General features: G+C 45.3%; 2 protein-coding genes across 10 annotated transcripts in view; one reads left to right on the forward strand and one right to left on the reverse strand.

Moving 5' to 3' along the window:
- Positions 1-18,017, reverse strand: part of smarcal1 (SWI/SNF related, matrix associated, actin dependent regulator of chromatin, subfamily a-like 1) — a 104,044-nt gene extending 86,027 nt beyond the window's left edge. For 3 of the 9 annotated variants that reach the window (XR_011356882.1, XM_069936091.1, XM_069936092.1), the window contains exons 1-2: positions 17,138-18,015; positions 13,571-13,621 (exon numbers count right to left, since the gene is read on the reverse strand). Coding sequence is in view for 8 of the 9 variants with exons in the window: in XM_069936091.1 (XP_069792192.1) it covers positions 13,571-13,621; positions 17,138-17,954 (868 nt within the window). In the remaining variant the exon portion in view is untranslated. Of the gene's footprint in view, positions 1-13,570; positions 13,622-17,137 lie in introns of all 9 variants that reach the window. The other 6 variants (XM_069936093.1, XM_069936090.1, XM_069936086.1 and 3 more) reach the window with 4 other exon arrangements.
- Positions 17,714-18,519, forward strand: part of LOC138762327 (E3 ubiquitin-protein ligase MARCHF4-like) — a 35,155-nt gene continuing 34,349 nt past the window's right edge. The window contains exon 1 of the mRNA XM_069936094.1: positions 17,714-18,176. Within this exon, the coding sequence (XP_069792195.1) occupies positions 18,123-18,176 (54 nt within the window). The 5' untranslated portion in view covers positions 17,714-18,122. The remainder of the gene's footprint in view (positions 18,177-18,519) is intronic.

Here is an 18,519-nt window from a genome sequence, read left to right on the forward strand (position 1 = left end):
AGAGTTTAGTATGATTGAAGAAAAGGGGCCTACCTTAACAATTCAGAATTCTGTCCTCTCCCTCCAAGATTGACTCGCGCTGTGATGGCAAAAATCAATGTAACTGCAGCACTTCTTCTCTGGGGAGCCAGTGAAGATGGTGCTGAAGTTCAGAAGATCATTGAATTGCAAATGTCACAAGAACAAATGCGCATGCACGAACTTTCGCGTATGCGCACAACTGAATCGATGTCACTACAAGGAGCGACTAGCGTCGCTAGTCAGACCAGGACGAAGCAAATGGCTCACAAACAATGAAGACCAATTCCCCGATCAAGTGAAGAGGAAGGAGAAATGTCGTATGAACAACTGGAAGGAGTAGGATTATTATATCATGGAGAAGAGCCCCAGTTTACTCAAGGTATGAAGGAAACAAAGATTGAATATTCTCAAGTGCAGATCCTTCAATTCAGTTTTCTTTATTTATGGATCAAATGAACTGAATGACTAAACATATGGATATACAATTCATGTCTGTAAGATCTGATGCCAATACACAATTTCAGTATCTTAAAGGTGAAATTAATTTTATTAAATTAGAAATGGCAAAATATACTAAAACTGTGGATAAGGTTAAAGTTCAGAAAATTGAAGATTTACAAGATTATCATCTTGAAGTAGAACAACGTAAAGATACAGTTAATAAGATGCAAGTTTCTTTTACAGCTTGGGAAAATCAAAGGAGAGAACTTTTACAGAAAATTGATGTATTAGAGAATCATAGCCACAGAAATAATGTTACAATTGTTGGACTGCCTGAAGATTTTGAAGGTCCTAATTGAGTACAATTCTTCCAAAAATGGATTCCGGAAATTATGGGTCCTGAAAAATTTCTGAATGGACTGGAATTGGATAGAGCACATACAGCTAAAAGAAAGAAACCATTTCTGGGACAAGTGCCATGCTCTATTCTGATTAGATGTTTATGTTATCAAGATAAAGAAATAATATTAAGAATGGTTGTCCAAAATGCTAAGAAACAACAAGGCCCTTTAGTAATTGGAAACAATAAAGTATTTTTCTATGCAGATTTGAGTATGTCTGTTGTTAAATGAAGAAAAGAATTCAACTCTAAGAAATCTGTCCTTTGGAAGAAGGAATATAAATTTTCTTTTTTATATCCAGCTATGCTTCAAGCTTTTTCTGGAGAAAATCAATCGCAATATTTTTACTGATGAAGCTTTAGAATTTGCTAAACAAAATCTAACTCAAAACCAATTTGTTCAGAGGTGAAATTGAGTCAAAATAAGCTGCACAATAAACGTCAGTGTGGTGAATCTCTGATGAGCTGTCAGTCTCCCTCTTGCCTGGCCTTGCCTTACTGACATTGGCCATGTATTATCTCTACCCTTAAAGACACTCCATCCATTGTCTTTCATTATTGTACCATGAGTTTCTGCTAATAAAAGCCATAATTATTGTTTGACCACATCGTCTTTGTCTACTTCATTAACTGGCACTTCAGTCAGGTGTTAGAACGTCAAGAATTGATATTGATCAAGTGAACAAGGATCTCAAAGAAGCTCTTTATACTTGAATGAATGACATAAATGTATTTATGTGTATTCTGTCCAGGGGAAGCAGACTTTTTGTTTTCTCCTTCCATAGCCACGTGGAACTTAGTGGCAAAAGCCACTTCCCGTACAACAGAGGGAAATAGTACTTTTTTTATTATCAGTACTTTTTTGGGTATTTTTTTCTCTTTCTTCGGGTTTTTTTCTGAAGATGTCAGTTATTTTTGAAAATTTCTGTGGGACTGGGATTCACTTGGATGGATGGCGAGAATTATGTATTTTTAAAATTTGTGATATGGCTGTTACATTTTGTAACTTTTAATGTGAATGAGCTTAATAACCAAATTTAGTGAAAAAAATTGGCATATATTAAGAAACTGAGGGTTGATATTGTTTTTTTTTTACAAGAGATACATTGAACTGAAAACGAACATCAAAAATTAAAAAGAGAGTGGGTAGGTCATGTTATAGCTTTTTCTTTTAATTCTAAGTCAAAAGGAGTTGCTATTTTTGATTAATAAGAAACTACCTTTTAAATTACAATCTGTAGTTACAGATTCTGTGGGAAGATTTGTTTTAGTAAATTGTCAAATTCACTCTGAAATGTGGATATTAATATTGATGAACATTTTTTTTCTTTTTTACATCTTGTTGAAGCAATGAAAATGTATTAATTAGTGGAGACTTTAATTGTTGTTTAGATCCATTATTGGATAGGTCACAAAAATCAGTTAAGAACAAAAACAGCTAAAAATTTTTGACTTTGATGAAGGACTTGAATTTAGTTGATATTTGGAGAAAATTAAATCTGAAAGAAAAGGATTATTCATTTTATTCTCATATATATGATTTTTATTTAATTATAGATATGTTTTTAATATCAGGTCAATTACAAGGACGATTTATACATGCAGAATATAAGGCTAGGATTTTATCAGACCAGTCTCCTCTTTTGATTTCACGTATAGCTTCTGAAACAGGAAAATCATATTATAGATGGAGATTTAATTCTTCATATTTGAGAAATGTTGATTTTTGTAATTATATAAGAAAAATTCAGGAATATTTGGATATTAATACTGATTCAGTTGATAATAAATTTGTTTTATGGGACATCTTAAAAGCTTACATAAGATGTCAAATAAAAAATTATTCAACTAAAAGAAATAGGTACATTAGAAAAAGAAATAGAGAATTTAGAAAAAGAACATATCTGAAGGAAAAAAGTGAGAATAAAAAATTATATTAAAATTCGATACAAACTTAATGAACAGAGAAATTAATTGAGAAAACTAGACAGAAGTATTACGAGTTGGGGGAAAGAGCACATAAGGTTTTGGCTTGGCAACTGAAGACAGAACAATCTTCAAGAACTATTAATACTATTAAAAAAAACTCAAAAATTACTTACAAATCACAAGATATAAATGACTCTTTTAAAGATTTATATTTTAGTTTATATACATCTCAGTTCAATAATGATGATAAGATTAATAATTTTTTATCTGAAGTTTATCTTTCTTCTTTAAATTGCCAAGATTTAGCTGCCCTGTTTACAGTTTAAAAAAAATTATTAATGCTCTTAATTCTTTACAAAGTGGTAAATCTCCAGGGGAGGATGGTTTTCCACCAGAATTTTATAAGAAATTTAAAGATTTGATAATATACCGTGACAGAGGTGCACCAAAGAAAAGGTACAAGGACTGCCTAAAGAAATCTCTTGGTGCCTGCCACATTGACCACCGCCAGTGGGCTGATAACGCCTCAAACCGTGCATCTTGGCGCCTCACAGTTTGGCGGGCAGCAACCTCCTTTGAAGAAGACCGCAGAGCCCACCTCACTGACAAAAGGCAAAGGAGGAAAAACCCAACACCCAACCCCAACCAACCAATTTTCCCCTGCAACCGCTGCAATCGTGTCTGCCTGTCACGCATCGGACTTGTCAGCCACAAACGAGCCTGCAGCTGACGTGGACTTTTTACCCCCTCCATAAATCTTCGTCCGCGAAGCCAAGCCAAAGAAACAAGCAATAGAAACCCATTCTTTACCGGAGTTCTTCTCAAATGCAATTATAACTGTTATACCTAAGAAAGATACTTATTAACAATATAGTTATCTTATAGAAAAATATAGTTATTAAATGTTGATTACAAAATCATAGCTGAAGTTTTAGCAAACAGATTGACTAAATATTTACCAGATTTAATTTATACGGATCAATCTAGTTTTTTTAAAAAAAAATGACACTCTGCAGATAATATTGCTAAATTAATCAGTTTAATACATATGTCTCAGAAGAAATCAGAATTGGCATTGGTTTTAGCTTTAAATGGTGAAAAGGTTTTCTGTAGTGGCAGCTACACTGCTCCTGCATTAACAAACACACAACCAGACAGGTTGACCTCAGTGAGCACACTGGTTTATTGCAGGCTGCTGGGCTGCACTTATACTCCCAGTCCAGACCTAGCTGAGAACCGTGCTGGAGGGCGCTGACGTCACCCAGGCGTCACGTGATCCCACAGCGCAGGTTTCTGAGCCCCGTGCTGGAAGGAAGGGAAACCCCCGATGGCGCCATTTTGGTCGACTGCCCCGCCACGTGGCTTACAAGTGGGACTGGTTCGCCTGCCTCGTGGTGAGCCGCCACATAGCCCCCCCCCCCCCAGAACCGACACCAATGTCCTTTTTTGCTGGGTAGCCTCGCTTCTTGGGCTGAGCAACGACCACGGGCTCATTGGGATCGAGGTGCGCTGGCTTTAGCCCGTCCATGGTAAACAGCTCTCGCCTGCCGCCAATGTCCAGCGTGAACGTCGAGCCGGAACACTGTACAACTCTGTACGGCCCTGCATACGGTCGCTGCAGAGGTCCCATGGTCGGGCCCCGCCGAACGTAAACATACTCCGTAGAAAGGAGTTCACTGGGAATGTGAGACGGGGGGGATGCCATGCCTGGGTGGCAGTGGAGGTTCGAACAATTCCAAGTGTGCCCCGAGGTGACAAAATAGTTCGTGCGGCGACCGCTGGGGATTGTGAGGTGCGTTGACGAACTCACCAGGTAGTACCAGTGGTGCACCGTAGACCAGCTCAGCTGATGACGCCTGAAGATCTTCCTTAGGAGTGGAGCAGATGACCAGGAGCACCCAAGGCAGTTCGTCTGCCCAATTGGGACCAGTGAGGTGGGCCATGAGCGCCGACTTAAGGTGGTGGTGCAGATTTTTGACCAGTCCATTGGCCTGCGGGTGGTAGGCTGTAGTGCGGGGTAGCTGGATCCCCAACCTGTTGGCGAGCTGTGCCCAGAGCTCAGATGAGAACAGTGCACCCCGATCGCTGGTGAGATGACCCGGTACGTCAAACCGGGCAACCCAACCATGCAACAGTGCTCGGGAGCAGGAGTCGGTGGAGGCGTCTGGCATCGGGATCGCCTCGGGCCAGTGAGTGGTGCGGTCCACCACCGTAAACAGTTAATGGGTTGCCCCAGGAAATGGGTAAGGGCCTGACGATGTCCACGTGAATGTGGCTGAACCATTACCGGACATGCTCAAACTCCTGTACGAGTGCCCTGGTGTGCCTGTGCACCTTCGACGTCTGGCAATGGGTGCATGTTCTGGCCCAGCCCGCGATCTGCTTCCGCAGCCCATGCCATACGAACCGTTCTCCCACCATCCGGACCGTGGACCTGATGGACGGATGTGAAAGGTCGTGGATGTGACGGAAGACCTGCCTGCACCATTGCTGGGGAACTACTGCCCGTGTGGTGCCCAAGGAGATATCGCACAGGATGGTGCCTTCGCTGCTCGGAGTCAGGAGGTCTCGGAACCGCAGGCCTGTGATGGCGGTCTTGAAGGCCCTTATCTCCTCATCAGATTCCTGGTCCCGGACGAGCTGGTCTAAGTCGAAACCGGATATCAGCACGCAGATGGCCGGTCGCAAGAGTGCGTTGGCAACCACATTGTCCTTCCCCACCTTGTGCCAAATGTTGGTGGTAAACTCCGCCACGAAGGAGAGGTGACGCTGCTGGTGGGCCGACCAGGGATCCTTTGCCATCACGAGCGCCTGGGTGAGGGGTTTGTGGTTGGTGAAGATGATAAAAGTTCTCCCCTCCAAAAAATAGCAGAAATGCCGCACTGGGTACATGCCCAGTAACTCGCAGTTGAAGGCATTATACTTGCGTTCTGGTGGGTGGAGCAGGCGGCTGAAGAATGCCAGCGGCTTCCAATGTGCATTCACCTGCTGCTCCAGGACGGCACCGATAGCTGTGGCAGAGGCATCAACAGAGAGTGCCATATGCAGGTCAGTGTGCGGGTGGGCGAGCATGGTGGCCTTCGCGAGGGCGTCCTTGGTGGCCTCGAATACGGCGCAAGCTTCTGGGTTCCAAGCAAGCATCTTGTGTTTGGCCGCGATGAGGGCGAATAGCGGCTGCACGATGCATGCAGCTCCCGGGATGAAGCGGTTATAAAAGTTGACCATACCCGTGAACTCCTGAAGCCCCTTGAGGTTGTCCGGGCGTGGAACTCCCTGATAGCGGCAACCTTCGCAGCAGCGGGTGTGGCTCCTTCGCCCACGATGGTATGGCCCAGGATTTGCATTGGCTCTTTCCCAAACTGGCACTTCACTGGGTTGATGATAAGGCCGAAGTCAGCCAGCCGGGAGAAAAGGGCACGTAGGTGGGCCTTGTATTGTGCCCAGTCCTTGACGGCGACGAGGATGTCGTCCAAATAAATAAAGACGAAATCCAAGTCCCTGCCAACAGCGTCCATGAGGCTCTGGAAGGTCTGAGCAGCGTTCTTGAGCCCGAACGGCATGCGCAGGAATTCGAACAAGCCAAAGGGGGTGATGATGGCCATCTTGGGTATGTCCTCAGGGTGCACCGAGTTCTGGTGATATCCACGCACCAGGTCAACCTTGGAGAAAACCCTCGCACCATGCAGGTTGGCCTTAAAGTCTTGGATGTCAGGGATGTGGCAATGGTCAGGAACGGTTGCTTCTTTGAACTGTCGATACCCTGTGGTGCGGCGAGGCAGCAGAGAACTGTGGCTTGAGGAGTGTCGGGAACTCGTCCAGGATTCGCTGGATCAGGCGTGCTGATCATGGCCATCTGCGGTTGCTCTGAGCAGGAGGCATCGAGGTGAACGGCCTGGAAGGTACGGGTGTCCACCAGGCGCCTACCTCGAATGTCCACTAGAAGCCTGTGTGCAATGATGACGTCTGCACCCAGGATGGCCGTCGGGAGGGACGATACGGTGAACCTCCATGCAAAATTCCGTTGGCCGATCTAGAAGTGGACTGTCTTGTCTCCATACGTCCGGATTACCGTTGCGTTGGCCGCACGGAGGGGAGTTCCACGAGGGCAGTTCCTGGACTCGATGGCCGTGGCCGGTATGACGCTGATCTGGGCTCCAGTGTCAACGAGGAACCGCCGGCCGCTGACTGGGTCCCGCAGGTAAAGGAGACTGTGTCGTTGGCCAGCCGCCGCAGACATTAACAGCGGCCGGCCTGGTCATTTCCCTGGAACGATCAGGGCTGACCACATTTCCAAGCCTTGGCTCTCCAGCGCTGCTGGTAGAAGCAGAGGACTGGAGCAGATGCTGTGGCCTTGGTTATGCACATGGGGGCCCCTACAGGGGCCAGGTGCTCTACCACAGCGCTAGGGCCGGGCTTGGCGTGGTCGTGCCCATGCCTTGTGACCTGCTGGACCCTCCAGGAATTGGGCAAGCCATAGCTCTTGGGCCTTCTGGGTGACCTTCCTCGGGTCGGTGAAGCTCTCCTGAACCAGCAGCGGCCGGATGTCCCCAGGCATATGTTCGAGGAAGATGCGCTCGAAGAGTGGGCAGTTGGTGTGCTTGCCCATGAACGCGAGCATCTCGTCCATCAGCTCCATCGGGGACCTGTCCCCCAGGGCATCGCGGTGCAGCATCCGAGCGGCACACTGGTGTCTGGATAGTCCAAGGGACCCAGAGAGCCTTCGTTTGATGGTCTCGTATTTCTCCACAGTGGGTGGGTGCTGAACAAGGTGCAGCAAGCGTCTGGCGGTGGCCTGGTCCAGGGCAGCAACCACATGGTAGAATTTGGTCGTGTCGGACGAAATGTGGCGGAGGTGAATCTGAGCCTCTGCGTGGCCGAACCGGGTCTCCGGCTCCTGAACCCAGAATTCAGGCAGTTTCATGGCTATAGCGCTGATCCCAGGCTCGCTCATGATGGGTTCAAAGACATTTGAACCCGTTGGGTTCACCAATTGTAGCGGCAGCTACATTGCTCCAGTAATAATGCACACACCACCAGACGGGTTGAGCTCAGTGAGCAGACTGGTTTATTACAGGCTGCTGGGCTACACTTATACTCCCATCCCGGAACTAGCTGAGAACGGCGCTGGAGGGCGCTGACGTCACCTGGGCATCACTTAGTTCCCCAGCGCGGGTTTCTGAGCCCCATGCTGGAAGGAAGGAAAACCCCCGTTGGTGCCATTTTGGCCGCTATCCCGCCGCGAGGCTTACAAGTGGGGCCAGTTCGCCTGCCTTGTGGTGAGCCGCCACATTTCGATAGATTAGAATGGAATTATTTATTTAGGGTGTTAGAAAAATTTGGATTTGGATCAACATTTGTTAAATGGGTTAAAATTTTATATAAAAATCCTTCTGCTAAAGTTGTGACTAATGGACAAATTTCTTCAGGATTTCTGTTGACTAGATCGGCTAGACAAGGATGTCCATTATCTCCAGCTTTATTTGTTTTAGCAAATGAACCTTTAGCACAATTAATAAGATACTAATATTAAAAGAATTAAAGTTAGAAGGTGAGGAATTTAAGTTAATTTTTTTGCTGATGATGTGTTGATTCATGTAACAGATCCTATGAATTCTTTCCATTCTTTACATGAGATTGAGAGAATATGGTGAAATATTAACATAAAATTAATTGGAATAAAAGTGAAATTATGCCATCGGATAATGGGGATTATAATCAATGTAAACATTTTGTACATTTTAGATGATCAGATAATGGAATTAAATATTGAGGGATTAAAAATGATTAAAATTTGGATAATTTATACGTTGAATTATTTACTATTATTCAATTAAAAAAATTAAAGATGATTGAAATAGATGGAATGATTTACCTATATCTTAAATGAGTAGAGTAGATTGCATTAAAATGAATATTTTTCCAAGGATTCAATATCTCTTTCAATCTATTTCTTATAGTATGCCTCGGAAATTTTAAAAAGATTTGAATTCAATTATTAGGAATTTTTTATGGAAAGGGAAGAAGGCTAGAAAAAATTAACCTGGAAGTTTGAATTAGGAGGTTTACAACTTCTATAGCAGTGGTATGGCGCCACTACAACTCCCAGACGGCATCAAACTTGGTATGTGACCTCAGTGCGTGATGACATCAGTGCGTGTCGGGTGCGTGATTTGGGTTGTTAAAAGGTCGTGCAGGTTCTGAAGTGTAAATCTGTTTGATTCACTCAAAAAACGCCTTGCGTGGTTATTTTATCATGTCCACTGTGATTCCAGTGGCCACAATTGGTGACCTCAACGAGTCCAAAAACTTATTTTTGGACAAACAGACTCTGCAGCTTTTGCTGTGAAGCTGCCAACTTTCAGGACAGTTGTGCCTGAACTGTGATTCTAACAGGCTGAAGCACAATTTCATTTTCGCAAAGTTGAGTTCAACTTTGAGGCGTATTGGGTGTTTTCCAATTTATTATTAATAATTGTAATTATGGTTTTTTAAAACAAATAAAAGATACAAAATATTTAATTAATTTTAATACAGAACTTATACAGATAAATCAATAAAAGGATATGGATAATTATATAGAATTAATAAAACATTCAATGTAACAAAAACATACATAAGTTGTAAATCATATCCATAATTCCAAGTAGTGTGTGTATGTGTGTGTGTGTATGTATATATATATATATATATATAAAGAATAAAATATTAATATAAAGCAATTTGTTTGAATAAAATGTGGTGTGTACCTTGGCTGAAAATAATATGATTTAAGTGTAATTCCAGATGCTATATGTGATTAATATTAAAAGAAGAACAAAGGTAGAAAAAAAAGTTTTAAAAAATTGAAAAGGTACAATGAGACAATAAAGTTGTAAAGTAAGAAAGTGAGTCATTAATGACCCCATAATGTCTGGAATCTTATATTTGTTTTATTAATTGAATAACGAATATTTTCCATATTCAAACAGGACATGATGTCCTGCAACCACTGATCACGAGTAGGTGAGGCAGCATCCTTCCCTTTTAGTGGAATTGCGCGCCTCACCAAAAGAGAGACAAAAGAGATAGCATGACAGAGAAGAATTATTCCCTACCATTATGCCAAAGAAGGCCACCAAAGGATTCAGTATTAAATCTATGTTAAAATTTTTTGACAAAGTATGAAAAACCTCTCTCCAGTATTTTTCTAGACGAGGACAAGTCCAGAACATATGAATTAATGACACTTCTCCACTTTTACAACCGTCACAGAAGGGACTCATATCTGAATAGAAACGAGATAATTTAGCTGTAGATATGTGGGCTCTGTGTTCTACTTTAAATTGTAATAAGCAATGATGAGCACATAATGAAGAGCTATTAACCAACTTAAAAATTGTATCCCAATCCACATCCGATAGTCAAATTTAAATCCTGTACCCAAGCATGTTTAATTCTAACTAACAAAGTCTGACTTAAACGTAACAATTTCTCGTAAATAATAGATATTAAACCTTTATGAGAAGGTGTTACACTAAAAAAAACTCAAAAAATTTGATTCAGGCTCTCTTATAAAATCTGATAGTTGTGATTCATGAAAATATCTAAAAGAAAAATTAGATTTGAGCAGGTTAAATTTAGCAGAAACTGCTCAACTAATGTAAAATATCCATCAATGAACAGATCCTTAAAACTTTGAATCCTCTCTCTGTACCATCTTTGAAAAGTAGCATCATGTTGAGAAGGTTGAAAAAAGTGATTGGATATGATAGGGCATGAAAGAGAATAATTATAAAATGCAAAATGTTTTCTAAACTGTGTCCAAATTCTCATAAAATATTTCATAAATGGATTATCTATTAATTTAGTTGAAAATGGAAGTGAAGAGCCAGAAGTGCTAAATTAGACAAATTTTGGGGGGAATTCAGGTCCACTGATATGATCCAAAGTGATTATGAAAGAAGGACCAAAATGTAAGATTTTCGTATATTGAATGCCCAATAATGAAATTTAAAATTAGGCAGAGCTATTCCCCCATCTCTCTTAGGTCTTTAAAGGAAAACTTTACTAAGGTGGGGATTTTGAGTTTTTGAGGTTACCAGGAAACTTGACAAAGGAAAGGATCTGGATGTTGTCTACATGGACTTCAGTAAGGCCTTTGACAAGGTCAAAGGTTAGTCAGGAAGGTTCAGACCCTAGGTATTCATGGTGAAGTAGTGAAATGAATTCGATAATTGCTGGACATGTCAAGCCAAAGTGTAATGGTAGATGATGCTTCGCATTTTGGAGGCCTGTGACTAGTGGTGTGCCTCAGGGATCAGTCCTGGGACCATTGTTGTTTCTCATCTATATCAATGATCTGGATGATAATGTGGTAAATTAGATCAGCAAGTTTCCAGATGACACTAAGATTGGAGGCGTTGTGGACAGCAAAGAAGGTTTTCAAAGCTTGCAGAGGGAGCTGGAAAAATGGACTGCAAAGAAGGTTTTCAAAGCTTGCAGAGGGAGCTGGAAAAATGGACTGCAAAATGGCAGATAGAATTTAATGCAGACAAGTGTGAGGTGTCGCATTTTGGAAGGACAAACCAAGAAAGGACACAATGGTCAAGCACTGAGGAGTGAGACAGAACAGAGGGATCTGGAATACAGATACATAATTCTCTGAAAGCGGTGTCACAGGTAGATAGGGCTGTTAAGAAAGCTTTTAGCATATTGGCCTTTATAAATCAGTATTGAGTTTATGAGTTTAGATGTTATGGTAAAATTGTATAAGACATTGGTGAGGCAAAATTTGGAGTATTGTGTGCAGTTTTGATCACCAAACTACAGGAAAGATATCAATAAGATTGAAAGAGTGCAGAGATGATTTACTCGGATGTTGCCCGGACTTCAGGAACTGAGTTAAAGGGAAAGGTTAAACAGGTTAGGACTTTATTCCCTGGAGCGTAGAAGAATGAGGGGAGATTTGATAAAGATATTTAAAATTATGGGGGAGGGGGAGAAATAGACAGAATAAATGTAGTTAGGGTTTTTCCATTGAGGATAGGTGAGATACAAACTAGAGGACATGGGTTAAGGGTGAAATGAGGGGGAAATTCTTCAGAGAGTGGTGGGAGGGTAGTACGAGTTGCCAGCTGAAGTGGTGATGCAGGCTCAATTTTAACATTTAAGAAGAATTTGGACAAGTACATGCAGAGATATGGAGGGCTATGAAATGAGTGCAGGTCAGTGGGACTAGGTTAGTTGGCACAGGCTAGAAGGGCTGAAGGGGCCTGTTTCTGTGCTATGATATTCTATGGTTCTATATTCCCTGCTCTCTCCAGCACCTACAACAGGATCCCTCCCTTCTCCACTTTCTATCGGGTTTGATCCCTCCACGATTCCCTCATCACCTTCCACCATTCGGGGCCTTGGGATCTATACCCTTGACCACAAAAGTGTTACACTTGCTTTTACACCTCCTCCTTCACCATGATTCAGGATCCCAAACAGTACTTCCAGCAACACTTCACCTGTGAATCTGAAGGGGTCTGGTGCTCTGATGTGGCCTTTACATCAAGGAGACTGAAGGCAGCCTGGGAGATAGCTTTGTGGATCACCTTTGTTCTGATTGCTGTAGTAGCAAGGGAACGCCCAGTGGCCAACCACTTTAATTCCATTCCCCAGTGTCACACTGACATATCTGTCCATGGCCTCACGTACTGGCAAGTTGAGGCCACCGACAAATTATATTCCGTTTTGGCAGTCTCCAACCAGAGCATCAATACAGACTTCTTTCATTTCCATTAACTCTCTCCCAGTCTCCCCTTCCCCCGTCTCCCCTTCCCCCGTCTGTAACTGTAAACTGTAGTCAATGCTGTTCACATTGAAACTGATAAAGTTGATAGCTGTTTAAGTTTGGAAAATCATAAAAAAGAGGATAAAGAATTTAACAGAATGCTACCTGGCTTGAAGAACATGGCTCATGAAAAAAGGGTGAGTGAGCTGAGGCTTTTCTCTGGGGCAACAGAGGATTGGAGGTGACTACATAAAGGTGGATACGATTCGGAGAGACATAGAGGGGACAGTCAGCACCGTTTTCCCAGGACAGCAATGGCCAATCAGAATCAGAACGTATTATCATGAACATGTCATAAAATTTGTTGGCCAATGCCAGAGAATATCTGTTTAAGGCAAATGGAGGAAAGTTTGGGTGAAATGTCAGTGAAAGGATTTTTTTTTCAAATCAGAGTGGTCCACCTCAATGGGTGGTGATGGAAGCTGATACAATAGGGATATTTAAAAAGATAGATACATGAATGCAAGAGAAATGGAGGTTATGAGGCAAGAGAGGGAAGGGTTAGACTGATTGAGGAGGAGGTTAACAAAGGTCAGCACAACATTATGGGCTGAAGGGCTGGGACTGAGATGTACTGTTTTTGATATGCTCTGAAATAGAAACAAATTGCAGGTGGAACTCAGTGGGTGTAGGTTCTGCATCAGATTGCCTCCAAAGATAGTGCTCAATAGATTAAGTTCCTCCAATGCAGCAGCATTCTCAAGTCTCGATAACTGCAGAACATCCAAACACATGAGCAAGAGCAGGTATATGAAGAAGCCAAAGGGAAATTTTATGAAAACGAGATAACAGGGAAAAATTAATAATAAGGGATCTAGTACTTTCTGTAAAGGTGGCAAGTCTGGCCAAAGTGATACCCTGGAAACAAGGGCTCACTTGGGTCACTGTTAGAGAGTGACTACAGTCATGGGCTGAATGATCTCCATCCACACTACAAAATTCCAAAAGACTCCAGTACTCACTCAAGTTGCCATAATCGACCAGGGAGAAATTCCACGTCTTGGTGACTGGATCTGAAATTAAACAATGACAATGAAGACAAATCCTGATATTTATGTTGACATTGTCAAATTCTGAGTGTTGGTGAACATGAGCTGAAGCCCCAGCAAAAAAAATCTGGAATTGAAAAACAAAACCAAAAAAATGCTGGAAAACAAACCAATGAAGAATGAGAATTCCCACAGAGCTCTGGAAATGGTTAATGCACATGACAGCCTGATCACCAGTCAATCAAGATGACACGTTTTGTGTTTCCCATATTTTGGGCAATTTAACAAGAAGATAATCCAACTAATACACCAGACTGCCTCCTTATTTTAAGGAAACGTGATCCCAACACTCATGACTCGTACTTACCTTCCAACTTCACAGCACTGTCAAAAAAGTTTCTCAGATGAATCAGTATAATGTAACTTGGGTAGGAGCCTGCTGGTATGAGAGCAGCACATCTACAAAAGGCATTTGTAGATGGATTAAGAAAGCAGCCTCTATCCTCAATGACCCCCACCACCCAGGCCATATCCTCTTCTCTGCTACCCTTGGGGAAAAGGTTCAGGAACGTAAAGACGAGCACTCAGTAGCACAAAGACAACTTCTTCCCCACTGCCACTAGATTCCTGAATAATCAATGAACCACAGATTCTGCCTCACTTTGACTTTTCGTGCACTCTTTTGATTTATTGTTGCAAGGTGGTTTATAGGAATGTTTGCACAGTGACTGGTTCTGATAGTCACAAATCCAGAAACCCAGGATTGATTCAGGCATTGGATGTGGTCTGTGTGGACTTCAAACATCCCTTCCATGACTCCGTAGGTTTTCAAAGTTCAGATTTATTGTCAGAGTATTTCTTTGGCTTGGCTTCGCGGACGAAGATTTATGGAGGGGGTAAAAAAGTCCACGTCAGCTGCAGGCTCGTTTGTGGCTGACCAGTCCGATGCGGGACAGGCAGACACGATTGCAGCGGTTGCAAGGGAAAATTGGTTGGTTGGGGTTGGGTGTTGGGTTTTTCCTCCTTTGCCTTTTGTCAGTGAGGTGGGCTCTGCGGTCTTCTTCAAAGGAGGCTGCTGCCCGCCAAACTGTGAGGCGCCAAGATGCACGGTTTGAGGCGTTATCAGCCCACTGGCGGTGGTCAATGTGGCAGGCACCAAGAGATTTCTTTAGGCAGTCCTTGTACCTTTTCTTTGGTGCACCTCTGTCACGGTGGCCAGTGGAGAGCTCGCCATATAATACGATCTTGGGAAGGCGATGGTCCTCCATTCTGGAGACGTGACCCATCCAGCGCAGCTGGATCTTCAGCAGAGGTCAGAGTATATAAATGGCATCACATACAACTATGAGATTATTTTCTCTGTGGGTGGGCCAGATAGAATTTCTACTTATCGGCAGTGCAAAAAACTGTAGTCAAGAACAAATTTTCACCAAGAAGGATTTTCACCAGATGCTCTGCTTTCTTCCCACATCCCAAAGACACGTTCATAGGTTAAATGTCCCTTAGTTTAGATAAGTGGCAACCAAAACTGCAAATGATTTGCTGGGTCCAGGAGAACCTGGGGGATTGTTGGGGAAGAGGAAATAGGGTACCAGGAAAATTAGAAGATACATGAGGCTGAAATGGAACTCGTCCATGACATAAAGCTGACAGGAACAAGCAAAGATTCTAGTGGTACTCCACGTTAACAAAAAACATAGAAACAGCACATACCATTCAGATCAAGATGCCTATCTACACCATTCAATTTGCTCACAATAGGCCCATATCTCTCTCGACCTCTGATCCAAGTACCTGCATAGTGATTTTTAAATGTCATACAGAACAGGCCCTTCAGCCTAACACCCATGATGACTAATTTGGCATTCTGGCCAATTGACCCACATCATTCCTATCCACTTATCTGTCCAAATGTCTTTTGAATTTCAGCATTGTGCCTTCTTCTGCAGTTTACTCTGGGAGATCATTCCAAACACAGACCACTGTCAGAGTGGAAAATATTGTAGTCCCTTTTAAATTTCAGCACCTGGGTAGCACTCCGGGGACCCAGGTGTGATTACTGGGGCAAAGGTGCTGGAAGCACCTTTCAAAACGCAGGGGGGGAGTTGACCCATTGAATTGTCAACTCGGCAATTTACAAGGAATCCTGCTCCAACAATGACGCATCACGTACTCACGAGAAGTACTACTAGACCTTCAGATGCTGGCTGCCCAGTGATGCATGCACGCACGCTGGCCCTGATGTCACCAGAATAAGTGGGTCGGCCATTTTCCTGTTCAAATGGCCTGTTGAGATGACCTAGTTAAGTTTAACTGGGTTCACTGACCTGGTTGGATTCTGACGAGGTTACCTGGGTTGGACTGTTTCTAACTGCTATGCAACTTGGGTGCGAAGCAGGCAAATTACCCAGTTCACCTCATTTTACTTGGGGGTTTGAAAGGGCCGAGTATCTTGGGTCCTTCTTAAATCTCCCTTCCCCCCTACCTTAAGCCAATGCCCTCCAATTCAAGAATTGTCTACCTTGGGGAAAAAACTGAGCATTCACTTTATCCACATGCCTCATAGAACTTAGAGCACTACAGCACAGTATAGGCCCTTTGGGCCTTGATGTTGTGCCGATCCATATAGGTATTCCTTATATTCTGGGACCTCCCTTCTTTGTGAATTTTATAAATTATCTGGATGAGGAAGTGGAAGGGTGGGTCAGTAAGTTTGTAAATGCCATGAAGATTGGTGATGTTGTGGATAGACTGGGGAGTTGCCAAAACTTTATAGAGGTGCATTGATCGGATGCAGAGCTGAGAAGAGGCAAATGGAGTTTATACCAGAAAAGTGTGAAGTGGTTCATTTCATTAGGTCGAATTTGAAAGCAGAATCCAATGTTAATGGGAGAACTCTAACCAGTGTGGACAAACCGAGAGATTTTGGGGTTCGTGTCCACAAGGCACTCAAAGCTGCTGCACAGGTTGATGGTGTTATCAAGAAGGTGTATGATGTGTTGGCCTTCATTAACTGTGGGGTCGAGTTCAAGAACTGTGAAGTAATGTTGTAGCTCTGCAAAACCTGAGTAAGGCCCCACAGGGATTATTCTCTTTCGTTCTGGTCACTTCACTATAGGAAGGATGTGAATGTTATAGAGACAGTGCAGAGGAATTTACACAGAGGCTGTCTGGATTGGAGAGCATGTCTTATGAGGATAGGTTGAGTAAACTTGGTCTTTCCTTCTTGGAGCGATAGAGAATGAGAGGAAAATAGATAGAGGAGAACAAGATGATGGGAGGCACTGATCGTGTGGATGGCCAGAGGCTTTTCCCCAGGGCTGAAATGGCTAACACAAGTGGGCATAGTTTTAAGAGAATAAGAACAGTGTGACTTCTTCACAGCAAGAGAGGTGGGTGCTTGGAGCTGAGAAAAATGGAGGGTTACGCATTGGGGAAATTATAGGCAATTAGTTCTAAATTATTGTCAGAGTACATATGTATATGACATCCCACCCCAGGCTCCCTCCCTCCCACCCCAGGTTCCCTCCCTGCTCTCACCATAGCACCTGCTTGGGATGCTCTGGAAGAGAGCCAGCAGCTCTTCGTGGAAGCTGACCTCCACCCGGAAGCGCTGTGGGCCATGCTGCACGCATCTACCGTTGAGACCACCCTGGATCCAGGCTGTTGCCTCAGTTGATCGCAGCCTGTCCGGACCAAATGTGCCAGCTTGGTCCAGGGACCCCTCCCCCAGGGCCCCACAGCCTGTCCTGGCCCTGTCCCTCTGACGCCTCTCCCTCTGACGCCTCTCCCTCGGGTGCCTCACCCTCGGGTGCCTCTCCCCCCGGGCCCCGCAGCCGCCCCGGGCCCCCTCCTCCTGGGCCCCGCAGCCGCCCTGGGCCCCCACGTCCCGGGCCCCCTCCTCCTGGGCCCCCACGTCCCGGGCCCCCTCCTCCCGGGCCCCCACGTCCCGGGCCCCCTCCTCCCGGGCCCCCACCTCCCGGGCCCCGCAGCCGCCCTGGGCCCCCACGTCCCGGGCCCCCTCCTCCTGGGCCCCCACGTCCCGGGCCCCCACGTCCCGGGCCCCGCAGCCGCCCTGGGCCCCCACGTCCCGGGCCCCCTCCTCCTGGGCCCCCACGTCCCGGGCCCCCACGTCCCGGGCCCCGCAGCCGCCCTGGGCCCCCACGTCCCGGGCCCCCTCCTCCCGGGCCCCCACGTCCCGGGCCCCCTCCTCCTGGGCCCCGCAGCCGCCCTGGGCCGGGCCCGGAGGTAGCGGACTCAGGCCTCGATGCCGCAGCCTCTGGGCCCGCCGGGCCAGCGCTTTCTGGCGGTTCTCTTCCATCCGGCGCAACTGCTGCTCGCTGAGGCCGCCCGTCATCCCGCAAAGACGAGGCTTCCCGTCACGAAGGCCGCAAGGGGCGGGAACGAGTGGCGTCGCCAGGCAACTGTGACGGACAGGCTGCCAGCCAATCAGTGACGCCGAGGTGCCCAGGTCCGGTGGACAGGAGTGAGCCCCCCCACCCCCCACCCCCACCCCGAGGTGCCCATGGGAGACAGAGCAAGATCTACCAGAGACGTGTCCGGCCTGAACCCGAAACAGGTAACAGGAGCCACAACTTCTCACCTCCCTACAAAGCCTCTGACCCCGCCCAGAAACCCTCCATCCCTCCCCCCCTCCATCCCTCCCCCCCTCCATCCCTCCCCCCCTCCATCCCTCCCCCCTCCATCCCTCCCCCCTCCATCCCTCCCCCCCTCCATCCCTCCCCCCCTCCATCCCTCCCCCCCTCCATCCCTCCCCCCCTCCATCCCTCCCCCCCTCCATCCCCCCCCCCTCCATCCCTCCCCCCTCCATCCCTCCCCCCTCCATCCCTCCCCCCTCCATCCCTCCCCCCCTCCATCCCTCCCCCCTCCAACCCTCCCCCCCTCCCCCCCCCCCTCCCTCC

This window comes from Narcine bancroftii, chromosome 4, assembly GCF_036971445.1.
Source record: "Narcine bancroftii isolate sNarBan1 chromosome 4, sNarBan1.hap1, whole genome shotgun sequence".
NCBI classification, from domain to species: domain Eukaryota; kingdom Metazoa; phylum Chordata; class Chondrichthyes; order Torpediniformes; family Narcinidae; genus Narcine; species Narcine bancroftii.